This window comes from Chrysochloris asiatica, unplaced genomic scaffold, assembly GCF_000296735.1.
Source record: "Chrysochloris asiatica unplaced genomic scaffold, ChrAsi1.0 scaffold00052, whole genome shotgun sequence".
Lineage (NCBI taxonomy): Eukaryota > Metazoa > Chordata > Mammalia > Afrosoricida > Chrysochloridae > Chrysochloris > Chrysochloris asiatica.
Genome location: NW_006408570.1, coordinates 12541772 through 12556608, shown reverse-complemented (window position 1 = coordinate 12556608; position 14837 = coordinate 12541772). Strand labels below are relative to the sequence as shown.

Genomic DNA, 14837 nt, shown 5'->3' with positions numbered 1-14837 from the left:
GAAAAGGCCAGACCTCTCTTTTTGAGCAAGATTAAATTCCTTACTATACAATTTGCTTCCAACTAATTGGCTTAATGAGACCAATTATTATAATTAGTGTAGTGCTGTAGGATATGCCCTGGACTGCTAACTACAAAGTCAACAGTTCAAACCCACCAGCCACTCTTGGAAACCCTTACAGGGTGGCTATGAGTTGGAACCAACTCGATGGCATACAACATCAGTTTCTAAAACAAGTGAACATTTTAGGGTAGAATTAAAGTTCTACCCCAAATATTGTGTTATGGATTGAACTGTGTCCCCATAATTTATATTGAAGTCCTAATCCCTGATACTTGTGAGCTTGTTTGGAAATAGGGACTTTGAAATGTTATCAGTTAAGTAACATCAGGTCATACTGGGATAGGGTAGGTCCTAATTTGAGTTATGTCCTATAAAAGACAGAGAGAGACAGAGGAAAAGTAACCATGTGATGACAGAAGCCAGGTTGGAGTTATACTGCAGATGCAAAACAATGAACATCTGGAACTAGCCTTTAGCAAGGCCCACCCAACATGTTGATTTGGGCTTCTCACCTCCAGAACTGAGACAATTAATTTCTCTTCGTAAAAGTCATTCCATTTGTGGTATTTTGTTACAGCAGCCCTAGGGAACTACTACAGATTTTGATAGCAGAAAGTGGGGTGCTACTCTAACAAACAACAGAAAAAATGGAAGTGACTTTGGAATTGATTAATGGGTAGTGCGTGGAAGAGTTCAGAAGTGTTTGATAGTCAAAGTCTAGATCGCTTCTAAGAGACCGTTGGTATAAAATGGACATTAAAGGTGATTTTGGTGAGGACTCGTAAGAAGTGAGAATGGCAGAGAAATCTTTTGTCAAGAACAAAATGTTGCTAGAAATGAGAACATTTAATGTGCTTCTGGTAAGGCCTTAAAAGGTAATAATGAACATTGCTAGACCATACATAACTTTTAAAAAAAAAACCTCAATTCCATCATTTGTAGAATGGGGTTATCTACTTAGCAAGGTTTGTATATGGAATAACAGAAGGCTCTGAGGCCCCAAATATTCAGCTACCTAAAATATAAGGTCACATGATTAAGAACTGACTACAATACACCTGATGTAATAGGCAGGAGTCAGTCACCAAAACCAGTATCTGAATCTGCATGATAAAAGCTTTTACTATATTTTCAGTAGTGTAATCAATAAGTCCACCACTCGTCTGTCAGTTTGTCATACTGTGGTGGCTTGTGAGTTGCTGTGATTCTGGAAGCTTTGCCACCAGTAATTTAAATACCAGCAGGGTCACCCATGGTGGACAGGTTTCAGATGAACTTCCAGACAAAGACAGACTAGGAAGTAGGAGTGAAAAACTACTTTTGAATATTTAGTCACCGAAAATCTTATGAATAGTGGAGAAACACTGTCAGACATAGTGCCAGAAAAAGCGCCCCTCACGCTGGAAGGCACTCAAATGCGAATGGGGAAGAGCTGCCTCCTCAAAGTAGAGTTGACCATGATGACGCGAATGGAGTAAAGCCCGTTGGAGAAAAGCCAGCGGGACCTTCATTTGCTGATGGGGCACAATTCAAAACGAAGAGAAACAGCTGTAAACATACATTGAAAATCGGAACATGGAATGTACGAAGTATGAATCTGGGAAAATTGGAAGTTGCCAAAAATGAAATGGAACACATAAACATCGGTATCTTAGGCATTACTGAGCTGAAATGGACTGGTATTGGCCATTTTGAATCTGACAACCACATGGTTTACTATGCCGGGAATGACAAATTAAAGAGGAATGGTGTTGCATTCATTGACAAAAAGAACATATCCAGATCAGTCATGAGGTACAATGCTGTCTGTGATAGGATAATAATCTTGCACCTACAGGGAAGCCCAGTTAATACCACTATTATTCAAATTTATGCACCAACCACTAAAGCCAGTGAGAATGAAATAGAAGAATTCTACTAACTTCTACAATCTGAAATTGATCAAACATGCAATCAGGATGTATTGCTCATTACTGGTGATTGGAATGCAAAGGTTGGGAGCAATGAGGAAGGATCAGTAGTTGGAAAATATGGCCTTGGTGATAGAAATGATGCTGGAGAACGCATGATAAAAGTTTGCAAAACCAATGATTTGTTCATTTCAAATACCTTCTTTAGACAGCATAAGAGATGACTATACACATGGACCTCACCAGATGGAATACATAGAAATCAAATTGACTACATCTGCAGAAAGAGACAATGGAAAAGCTCCATATCATCAGTCAAAACAAGGTCAGGGACAGACTGTGGAACAGACTATCAATTACTCATATGCAAATTCAAACTGAAGCTGAAGAAAGTGAAAACAAGTCCACGGGAGCCAAAATATGACATTGAATTTAATTATTCAAAATATGACAATGTCAAAATATGACATAGAGATTTAATAGATTAAACACTAAAGACCGAAGACCAGAAGAGTTGTGGGATGACATCAAGAACATCATACAGGAAGAGAGCAAAAAGTCATTAAGAAGACAAGAAAGAAGGAAAAGGTCAAAATGGATGTCAGAAGAGACACTGAAACTTCCTCTCCAGTGTAGAGATGCTAAAGCAAATGGAAGAAATGAGGAGTTCCAAGAGCTGAACAGAAGATTTCAAAGGTCACCTTGAGAAGATAAAGCCAAATACTACAACCAAATGTGCAAAGATCTGGAATCAGAAAACCAAAAAGAAAGAACACACTCAGCATTTCTCAAGCTGGGAAAATTGAAGAAAAATTTCAAGCCTCGACTTTCATTATTTCAAGATCCTCTGGGCAAATTATTGAATGATGCTGAAAGCATTAAGAGGAGATGGAAGGAATATGCAGAGTCACTGTACCAAATGGAAATGGTTAATGGTCAATCGTTTCAAGAGGTAGCATATGATCAAGAGCCAATGATACTGAAGGAGGAAGGCCAAGGTGCATTGAAGGAATTGGCAAAGAACAAGGCACAATGAATGGATGGAATACGACTTGAAATCTTTCAAGAAAGTGAGGCAGTACAGGAGGCACCTACTTATCTCTGCCAAGAAATTTGGAAGACAACTATCTGGCTGACTGATTGGAAGAGATCCATTTTTGTGCCCATTCCAAAGAGGTGACCCAATGGAATGTGGAAATCATCGGATAAACTCTTTGATATCCCGTGCAAATAAAGTTTTACTAAAGGTAATACAGAAACAGTTGCAAGCATACATTGACAGAGAACTTCCAGAGGTTCCAGCCAGATTCAGAAGAGGCTGTGGAATGAGGGTTATCATTGCTGATGTCCAATGGATCTTGGCTGAAAGGAGAGACTATCAGAGAGATGTTTACTTGTGCTTTATTGACTAAGCAAAGGCTTTCAATTATGTGGATCATAACAAGCTATGGACAACATTGCGAAGTATGAGTATTCTGGAACACTTAATTGTGCTGTACCTGGACCAAGAGGCAGTTGTTCGAACAGAACAGGAGTACACTGAATGGTTTAAAATTAAGAAAGGTGTGCAACAAGGTTGTATTCTTTCACCATACTTATTCAACATATATGCTGAGCAAATAATCTGAGAAACTGGGTTATATGAAGAAAAACATGGCATCAGGATTGGAGGAAGACTCATGTAACAACCTGTGATATGCAGATGATACAACCTTGCTTGCTGAAAGTGAAGAAGACTTAAAATATTTACTGATGAAGACCAAATCGCACAGCCTTCAGTATGGATTACATCTCAGTGTAAAGAAAACAAAAATCCTCACCATTGGACCAATAAACAACATTCTTATCAACGGAGAAAAGATTGACGTTGTCAAGGACTTCATTCTTCTTGGATCAATTATCAATACTCATGGAAGCAACAGTCAAGAAATCAAATGACGTATTGCATTAGGCAAATCTGCTGCACAAGACCTTTTTAAAATGTTGAAGAACAAAGATGTCAGCTTGAGGACTAAGATGTGCCTGACCCAAGACTTGGTATTTTCAATAACCTCATATACAAGCGAAAGCTGGACAGTGAATAAGGAAGACCACAGAAGAATTGATGCTTTTGAGTTATGGTGTTGGAGAATATCGAAAGTGCCATGGACTGCCAAAAGAACCAATAGATCCGTTTTGGAAGAAGTACAGCCAGAGTGCTCCCTGGAGGCCAAGATGGCCAAACTACGTCTCTCATACTTTGGACATATTGCCAGGAGGGAACATTTGCTGGAGAAGGATATCATGTTTGGTAAAGTGGAGGGTCAGAGAAAAAGAGGAAGACCCCCAGAGAGATGGATTGGCTAAGTGGCAGCATCGATGGACTCAAGCGTGGCAAGAGTAGTGAGATTGGCCCAGGATTGGGCAGTGTTTCATTCTGCTGTGCATAAGGTCGCTATGAGTCGGTACCGACTCAATGGCACCTAACAATAACAATCAATAAACAGGTCTCCTGGCGTGACACTGTAGGATCAGCACTGGAGTGTGAACCACAAGGTCGGTAATTCAAACTCACCACTCACTCCCTGGAGACCCTACACAAGGTTGCAAAGAGTCGGAACTGGCTTGAAGAAGAAAAACAACTCAATAAGTATTTGCTGACATTTTCTACTATCTGTGTGAAATCTTTTTATAATCAGCGGAAAAAACAACATTTCTTAAAAAGTAAAAATTACTAATCCATTTAATTCCATAAGGAGGAAAAGTAAAAGACCACAAAAGATAGTTCAATTTGGAGAGACCAATTTAAATGTACTTCTAGGTAAATCGCTTTGTGCTTTGTGTTAGGCACTGGGGCCATAAAAGCAAGATAAGGACTCTACCAAAGAAATTTATGAAGTAATTCAGTGCTTTGAAACTGTTCAGCAGGCTAAAGTACCTCAAAAGTTGCCAAAGAATGTTGATCAAAGAAAGAAGTCCTCAAAAGTTGTGGAAGAAAGAAGGGAGAACAAATTCCCCTGTTGCCTCCTACACTCTTCTACCACTCAAACTTCCAACTACAAATACGGCAACCTTCGCTTTCATCTCTTTGATATGTAGAGGTTTCATATAAGATACATTTTAATAAAGGAGTCTATGAATTCCGGTGTGGTACTGTAGGATCAGCACTGGACTTCAAACCACAAGGTCGGCAGTTCAAACCCACTAGCTGCTCCTTGGAAACCCTATTACAGGCTTGTTATGGCACTTCACAACAACAAAATAACTTTTAAAAGGTTAAAAAATCCTTGGTCCAATAAAAGAATAAGGAGTTCTGGTGACACAATGGTTAAGTGCTCAGCTGCTAACCAAAAGTTTGATGCTTCAAACCCACCCTGTGGCTCTGTGAGAGAGAAACATGCCAATTTGCTCCTGTAAAGACTGTTGTTGTGTGCTGTGGAGTCGGTTATGACTTAAAGTGACCCTGTACAGGGTTTCCAGGGCTGTAACTCTTTATGGGAGCAGAAAGCCTCATCTTTCTCCCGCGGAGTAGCTGGTAGTTTCGAACTGCTGACCCTGAGATTAGCAGCCCGATTCGTAACCACTATGCTACCAGAGCTCCTTACAGCGTAGGAAACCCTAAGCAGCAGTTCTACTCCGTCATATAATGTCACTACGAGTCACAATCAACTTGGCAGCACCCAAGAACAACAATAAATAAAACAACAAAGGAAAACTGGGAGGCAACATGGTATTTTAGAAAGAATAAAGACTAGGAGTTCAGGATCCGAATTCTATTCTAGTTGTTGTCACATTTTGTACAGTTATGCAGAAGGCACACTTCTAGTTTCTACATCTCTAAAACGATGGCATTTTTCTAAAGTTTACTGTACTCATTCAATAAAGACTTGTCCCATGTAATCAGGTTATTCATATAGCCATGGTAAAGTAGTAACCAAGAAAGGGGGTAAAGAACACGTTGAGGATATTTAAAAATACATATTTTGTTTCAGAACATTCCTTGCAATTCCTTTAATGTGATAGCACTCTTAACTGTTTCCTCTCATTTCGATTTGTCTTTCTTTCTACCCTTGCTATCTTCAGAGCTTTGTTTTTTGGCAAATGCTGCCCTTTCGATCTGATTTAATTGATTATTCTGAGGAATACTTTCCTCATGAGTGTTACTGATCCCCTTACAGACCTGTCTGCTGTTTGGCTTCAAGGCAACCAACGGTTGGGTTCAGTCCAAGTTTGAAGGGTATTTTAAAGGGTCGCAGTCTTGGAGGTTCACCCAGTCCTATCAGACCAGTAAGTCTGGTCCTTTTTATGATTATGAATTTTGATCTTTATTTTGTTCTTGCTCTGTCCAGAACCTTCTGTGGTCCTGATCAGAGCAGTTGGTAGTGGTAGCTCGTCTCCATCTTGGTCTTCTGGTCTCAGGCTAGTGGAGAGTGTGAGTCACATTAGTCTTTTGGACTAATTGTTTCCCTGAGTGTTTGATTTTCTTCATTCCTCCTCCCACCTCCACCCCCAATTGGGAGAAACCAATAGTTTCAAATTAGCTGGCTATTTGCTAGTTAAGACCCCAGCTGCTATTCATCACAGTAGGGGGTAGAACATTGTCTTATGAACTATGTTATTCTAGTTGACTTAGCTGTCCCCTGAAACTGATCCTTAACTGCTAAGCCCAGTAGCTCATTCTTATAAGGTATTTGGTTATGGCTAAGTTTTCATAACTTTTCCCTGCTTACTATATTGTTGTTGTTGTTAAGTAATGTTGAGTTGATTCTGACTCATAGCAACCCTATATAGGGTTTCCAAGGAGCGGCTGGTGAGCTTGAACCACTGACCATGCAGTTCAAACCGACCTTGCAGTCCAGTGCATTACCCACAGCGTCACACCATGCATGGCTATGTTTATGACATAAACATGTATACATCTAGAAGCATCCTTTGCCAAAACTATATATGGTTGCGGGTATAGTCTTGTTCTCCTACCTGTGTACCCATCTGTAGATTGTTGTTACATGCCATCAAGCTGGTTCTGACTGTTACTACAAGATTTAAGGGCATTTTGATGTGACAAGCTTGGCCTTTGAGACTAAGTTTCCAGTTGATTAAAAAGAGAGAGAGAGAAAAACAGTGGTGGCATTATAGAAAGAACTACACAATTGGAATTATCAGTAAGGAACGACCACAGTGCTTGTGGCACAGTGTAGGTTTTACAGTCTCATCTGGAAGTCCTATGGAGCAGTTCTTCTCTATCCTATATGGTTGCTGAGTTGAAATCAACTTGGTGGCTGTGGGTTACCATGGAAGGAATGCTTACTCTGTACACAGATTTTTGTCTCCATTACAAGTCATATAAGTATTATAAAGATTATCTCCATGAACAAATAAGGGTATGCACAAATCATAAAATTTGATCGAAAGGAGATTTCAAACAGGGGTCCTCTGATTCCAAAGCCAGAGGTGTGAAGCATAATGGGAGCTGTTGGAAGAGGAAAAAGGTGAGCAGGAAATGTAAGCACCCACTCTCATTCTCTTTACTCTGAAGCAACTTGGCCAAAGGACGATTGGACTAGAAATTGAGGTATCACCATAAAGTCATGATTTCTAACAAATATGTGTGTGTGCGCGCTTTATTTCTATCCCAGCTCTCTCTGATGAAAAGGCCTAGAAGCAAAGACACATCAAGTCTTGTTCAAATATAGGACTCCGGGTTTGCTTCCGCCCTCCCAGTTTGCTTCTCCTCCACATTCTACGGCCACTTGGTGGCAGATCTGGTGTCCTTCACCTGCTTCCGGTTTCTGGGTCGTGTAGCGGCATCCTTGGCTCTTGAGACGCTTCGTCAGCCGCCATTAAGGCCCCCGCGAACCGCCGGGAAGAGGACTCAGACGAGGAAGCACCGTTGTGGGCAGCGCCCAGGACTGCGGCGCAGGAGCCCCGGGCCGCGGGCGGGGCTTAGGCGCCCCTCCGTTTCTTATTGGAGCTTATTGCTGCCAGTCGCGGCCTCTTACCTACCATCTCCACCTCCTCCAAGCGGCCTTCTGATAAATGGCGGGCGGGGCGGGGCAGCAACTTCCGGTTGAGAGAAGAAAGTTGGGCCGAAGGAGGGGCCCCGAAGAGGGAGGAGGAGGAAGAGGAAGAGGAAAGGCCGGGCGGCAGTGGAGGCTGTAGGTTGTGTGGCGACGACGGCTCTCCTCCAGGCGGACGATGGACAGCCAAGGCAGGAAGGTGGTGGTGTGCGACAACGGCACTGGGGTAAGAGCCCGATGGGGAGGCCGCGACGGGCACAGGCCTTGGAGGGATGTGCAGAGGGAGCGCAGGCCCTTCGCACCCGGGCTTCGCTTCGGGTCTCGGCCCGCTGGGTCCAAGGGGCGCGGGCCAGCGCTTCCCGCCCCCACCGACTTAAGAGCAAGTGGGCTGGACCCTCGTCTTCTCGGAGCCCGCCACCCTGGCAGCCCTGCGTGTTGGGACGGCGGGTGAGACCGGCGGTGGCCCGGGATCCCACCTGCTCCCCCGGCGGAGGCCGGCTCGGTGTACGCGCGGGGGCAATTTCCCCCAAATACGTAGAGGGGTAAAATACTATTTTTGTATGGTTCGAGATGGGCTCATCCCTGGGGTCCCCAGTATGTAAAAATAGGAGGAAGACCAAAAGGCCTTCCTCTTCCTGTATGCTTCAAGATACTCAAACGGAGGCAGGAAACGGGTTTAAAGAAGAAGAAAAAGGAAGTGTTGTCATATAAGCCATGGGCTTCACCCTTTTGCAGTGAGATATTAATTTTGAGGGAGGAGGATACCAGATCGGCTGCACATCATTGACTTTTTGTTCTGTATATTAGTAATTTGACCCAGGTGCCTTCCGTCAGAGACCGACCACCTTGCACCCTAGGAGTATCTTGGAAGATCTAGGACCCCGCTAGGTCCAAGGGCTAAGTCCACTAACCTGGGGGTAGGGAGGAGGGAGCTAATCATTTTGGTTTTCGTCCTCGTTTTTCCCTAGGTGCAGAATACAGATGGTACTCTTTGAGATCTTAAAATGTAAATGTAAAATTTGATTCAGAGCACTGATTTAGAAATTAGTTGCAAGTTGCTTCTTTTAAACGCATTCCTGTATTTTTAAAAATGTATTTTGGGCAGCAGAGTCAGATCAGAAGATGGATATGTTACTTGTTTTGGATAACTTATGTACTGACCATTTTCTCCTGCATTACAGTGATTTCTAACCAGTTTGGAGTTGCAACATTTTGTGACTTTTTTCCTTCCATAAATGTGATAATATGAATTAAAACAGATTTTACTTGAATTTTAAAATAAACCTTTTGGTTTGTTGATGGTAGAAAAAACACCTAGTGACTCCACGGCACACCACCACCGCTTCCATATTACTGCCCTTGATTGTCTGTGTTACAGATTGTTAACTCCCCCCAAAGAAGTAATTTTACTAGCTTCATGGGAACTAAGTTACATGTCTTGTTATGTTGTTAAGTGCTATCGAGTCGGTTCCTACCCATAGCGACCCTGTATAGAGTGTCTGAGAAGCAGCTGGTGAACTTGAACTGCAAATGGCTTTGCAGTCTGGTGCATTAACCCCACAGCGCCACACCAGGACTCCAAGTTACACATAGATAAGAGTAAAATTAGTGTTATCATATCATGATAATGGGACATCCTTTTAAAAAGAATCCAGATCCACTGCTATGGAAACATGTCCCAGGTAGAGTAAGTTTTAAAAAAAAGTTTTAGAGTGATTCCATATATGTATGCATACTACATTAACATATTCATACATCTACAGACTTGTATCTGTATTTGAAAGCTTTGGAGGAATGCATAGGAAATGTTCATAGTAGTTACCTGTGAGAATTATTTTTGTTGTAAAGTGCTGTCGAGTTGATTCTGACTCATAGCCACCCTGTATAGGGGTTCCAAGGAAAGGCTAGTTAATTTGAACCACCGATCTTGCAGTCCAGTGCATTATGCCACAGCACCACACCAGGGTTCCACCTGTGATAATTGTTGTTATTGTTTTTAAGTACCTTGGAGTTGACTCCGACTCATAGCGACCCTGCACAGGGTTTCCAAGGCTGTAAATCTTCACTGGAGCACAACGCCTCATCTTTCTCCCGTGAAACTGCTGGTAGTTTAAAACTGCTGACCTTGAGGTTGGCAGCCTGACTTGTAACCACTACGCTACCAGAGCTCCTTTGTGATAATAGTGGTAAAGAATTAAGGAAAAAATGAGGAGAATAATATTGTTTGCTTTTTTACTATAAATGTATATTATTTTTACCTCTAAAACTCAGTTAAAGGTGTTTTTCTAAAAAAAAAAAAAAAAGTGGTTTGCACTAGTCTCAGGGTAACCTCTAAATAAATTTAAAGCTTTAAAAAATTGACATTTTTGTATGTGTGAGTATGGGGAGGGTCTAAGTAATAAACTTGCCATTTGTGGTATGAATATATTTTCAGATACTCTGTTAAATTATTAATGTTAAATCATAAGATGACTCATTTCTATATTACTCTTTTGCTATGTTAGCTAAGGTTAGTTCAGTTTTTCAATGAATTTTTGGAAGATATGTCAGATTAGTTTGATATTTAATTCATAATTTAAAATTTTATTCCTTAAGGCAAAAGATAAATCACTATGACATGAGAAAAATATGTTGTTAAGTGCCATTGAGTAGGTTCCAACCTATAGCAACCATATATAGGGTTTCCGAGGAGCAGCTGGTGAGCTTGAACCACCGACGTTGCTGTTCAAACCGACCTTGCATTCCAGCTCATTAGTGCATCACCACACCTTTTGAATATATATCATGGATTAGTTTTATGTCTAATTCATAATTTTAAAATATGATTTCTTAAGGCAAAAGATCAGTTACTATGACATGAGAAAAATATAGTTCAAATAAAATTGTGTATTTGTATATGGTGTTAAGTTTCTAGCTATTTTTAAAACACATTCCATTTTTTATAGATATGATTGGCTAGAAATGAAAGCAATGTCTCTGGTTATGTGCAGTCAGGAATGCTATGATATTTCTGAAAATTTAGAGGATTAAGAACTAATTAGAATCTGTATTTCTTATTGCTTATACTTCTAGACATGAATAGTCATCTTGCTTGAATTTTATGAACCTAAAGTCGTGTTTCTTTTATAATTGCATGTTCAAGAAGATACATAGTTTCATTTACTTAAATTATTTCAAGAAAATAATTGTTACCCTAAAGGATTGTCATTTGCCCCCCCACACACACACTTTAGATTTTAAAATTAGTCTATGTTAGACGTTGATTTTCTTAAGCCTTCTTTCTAAGAGGTGCTCTAGTAGGTGGGTTCTTATGGTCATGTATTGGATGTTGGTCCCACTGGTATCTCACTAGGGTGGGCTTGAGGAGAAGGAGAAATACTTGAAATTTATGTCCTTTAGTCTCAGAGCAGTTCAAACCTGCTGTGCATGAAAGTGGCCAGAATAGGCAAAAACCTGGAGATCTTTGAGTTACTATGTTTAGGTGCCTTTGAAGAGTTAAGCACAGGAGTTTGTTCCTGGAATTGGAGTGTATCCTGATATCAAATTTGAATTATTTCATCAGTAGTGAGTGGGTTTACCAACAAAATGAAGACTTCCAGAAGACTGACTTTGTCAACTGCAGACTGCTTAAGGTCTGCTGATATGATACCTTATAATAACTAGAACAATTAGAGTATCATTAGTAATTTACCTATGTAGTTGTACACTGGGTTATGCTAATTTATCTGTTGAACTTGGGAGCGTTCAAAATTTAAACAAAGCAAAACTAAATTGATCTTTTTACAGCATTGACAGTGTTACATACCTGAAAATTTCTGCAAAAAATAGAATCTACTGTGGTAGCCTAAGATCAGAACAAGCAAAAATTAATGAATACCTCAATGTCATGAGATGAAATTACTAAGGAAAAAATACAAATCAAATGAGCCAAATTGGGGCTTTATAAATCCCAGATAATTTTTTGAGGAAAGCAGTGTATTTTTAGAGCAGATGTAAGTGGCATTTGTTTTCATTTTTTGCTTGGAAGAACATTGCACTGTGCATGTTCTTACCATTTGATGACTCAGTGGGAAGTAAGGGAGTGAGTTTAAACCACAGTGCTATGAAGAGGAAGCTATATATGGTAAAATCTATTGCTTAAGCATAGCCTTATTGCATACAATGTGAGAACTAAGTCTCAAGCCTTGTAATGATTGGAGTAGGGGAAGAATTTCAAAGATTAAAATGATGCCAAATAAGTGGTTTAGCAAAGAATGTTTTCTTTATATTTTATCACATTATGGTATAGATTTTTGAAAATACTGATTTTTTTTTGCAAATTGTCATATTGACTACCAAATCGTTTTCTGTTATTGAGAAATAGATTATTTTGTTAAATGATAGCTCTTACTGCTTTCATATTTGAAACAAAAATACATACCAGTCAATAGTGCATTTGTGGCCATTTTGATGAACTACCCTAAGATCCTGGTATAGGAGTGCTAATACTGGATTACTATAGTGGTATGTCATTCCATTAAGCTTCTGTGTAAGTAGAATAGATCATTTTATTAATAGTGATTGATGACTTTAGTTAGAGTTAAAACCAACTTTTCTTTGTAAAGCACGGTAATGGTAAGCTTTAAAATATTTTAAACTGTTTCTCTAGTTCTTGGGGTAGAAGAATGGCATTGGTTATCATCAGACCTCATTTAACTTCACGAGGGAAGAGAGAGAGTCAGTATCTATGAGCCTAAGGCTGATTGCTGTGAGATGGAGATCAGACATACCTTCCCTACATACCTTCTCTCATGCCAAACTTTATACTAATTCTGACATCAGCTTTCCCTCCCATGGTACCCTCTACTCCTCTGTGGGTTCAGTAGTTAATTGGGTAGCTACACAAAACTCATAGTCCATATTCACAATTACAGGGTTTATTAGGAAAGCAACAGGTTACAAATTCAAGATCAGGAACAACTGTGCACACAGCTCTTTGATCAGGACAGCTTTTTTCTTGACTGTGCCTACAGGCAGGCCTCTCCCTCAGCCCCTGGGCTCCTGACATGACTTCTGCTGTGCTCAGGCAAGTGTTACAAAGTTTAGTTCTGCCAGTAAATGCCTGGAGGCACCCCCTCCACCAGTAAGCCTCCTGCTTGAAGACACTGGGCTGGCTTTCTAGGTTCATTCATCCACTGTAGCTGACTCATTCCTTGGGTTAGTCTCCTGGGTCAGCTGCCACCACATCTCAAATGGTCTTTGGTGTTACAAGTTCTTTGTAACCTGGGACTAGGAGGTTCCCAGTATACGAGACCGTGGATCCAAAAGAAGTCCTCCACTTCTGGCTCTTGGTGGTTAGGTTCCCCGTTACACTTCTGGAACTGGCTCCCTTTAAGCCTAGCAGGCTGGCAAAACTGACCAATCCCCTCAATTAGTGGCTCATATGCTTTATTTGCGGTGTCTCCATGCATGGGTTCCATACACCTTATTTGCTTTAGGAAAACTTTCCAATCCCCTTGGTAGGCCACAAGCAGCCAGTCATTTTGTAGGTGCCGTAAGACGGTTGTTAGAAGTACCTCACAAAGTAATTTTCTGCACCGTAAGAGGTCTTAATTTTTGTCTTCTGGTATGGTGCTGTAGGATCAGTACTGGACTACGAACCGCAAGGCCATTGGCTCAAACCCACCAGCTATTCCTCGGAAACCCTGTACAGGGTCACTGTGAGTCGGAACCGACTCGACGGCACTCAAAAACATCAACCACAAGGTCAGCAGTTTGAATCTACCAGCAGCTCTGCAAGAGAAAGCTAAGACTTTTTGCTCCCATAAAGATTGACAGCCTCAGAAACCCTATACAGGGTCTTTTTAAGTCAGAACCTACTTAATGGCACATGACCACCACCAACAGTGTAGGCACTTGGCAAATGTTTTGTCGCTTAAAATATGAAGGGCCTCAAAAAGGTCATGGAAAAATGAAAAGATAATAGAAATTTTTTTCCCCATGAGTTTTTTAAAGTCCCCTCATACATTCAAATAAGAATTTAAGATACCAAACTATCCATCAGAACACTGAGTGATAGGATTATTTACTGCTTTTCCTTTTTAAATAGTTCTGAATGAGATAGGCATGTCAGCCCTTAGCCACCGCCTCCCTATAACTATACCTGGTTAGTCCTCTCTTCTTCAACTTCTGTTATGATAGCTCACTTTAGAGTATCATTTATTTACATGCAATGTGAAGTGGACCATATAAGCATCTAGAGTATATTCAGTTGTTCTTTCTATAACTTTTTCTGTAAGTATTTATATAAGTGAGAATTTTCATTATGGTGAATAGATACTTTTAACCCACCCAGTGTCCTTAGTAGAGCCCTCATAATGTATTGGATTGCAAACTGGTCTGCTAGCTGCAAGGTCAGGAGTTTGAATCTACCAGTAGCTCTACGGGAGAAAGATGAGTCTTTCTGCTCCCTTAAAGATTTACAGCCTTGGAAAGCCTATACTAACTAACGTCTCTATAAGTCAGAACCAACTCAAAGACACACAGCCATCACCACCAGTGTCCATATTTGTTCACTACTTTGAGGTAAACAGAAGAATGTAGTCTTGTATTTCATTTCTATATGTGACTGATGGTGATACTAACCTGGTTATCACAACAGATTTTATTAAGGCAGAAAATCAGTGTATATGGCTAGGGTAATCATGAGAGCAGAGTCTACCTTTCTGTATCACGCTGTTCATGGTTAGTGTGCTAGATCTGACTTAAGAACAAAAGAGTTTGTGATTTAGGGGAGAATAATGTGAGAGTTTCTGGTTTTGTTTTAGTTTGAACATTTAAAAAAAATTTCTTTTCCATCAAGTCTTTGAATCCCCTTTGTATTATCTCT

General features: G+C 40.5%; 1 protein-coding gene across 2 annotated transcripts in view; it reads left to right on the top strand.

Moving 5' to 3' along the window:
• The first annotated feature begins 7975 nt into the window (after nucleotides 1–7975).
• ACTR2 (ARP2 actin-related protein 2 homolog (yeast)) overlaps nucleotides 7976–14837 on the top strand; it is a 50526-nt gene continuing 43664 nt past the window's right edge. Inside the window, exon 1 of one of the 2 annotated variants that reach the window (XM_006862952.1) lies at nucleotides 7976–8195. Coding sequence is in view for 1 of the 2 variants with exons in the window: in XM_006862951.1 (XP_006863013.1) it covers nucleotides 8148–8195 (48 nt within the window). In the remaining variant the exon portion in view is untranslated. The remainder of the gene's footprint in view (nucleotides 8196–14837) is intronic. The other variant, XM_006862951.1, reaches the window with a different exon arrangement.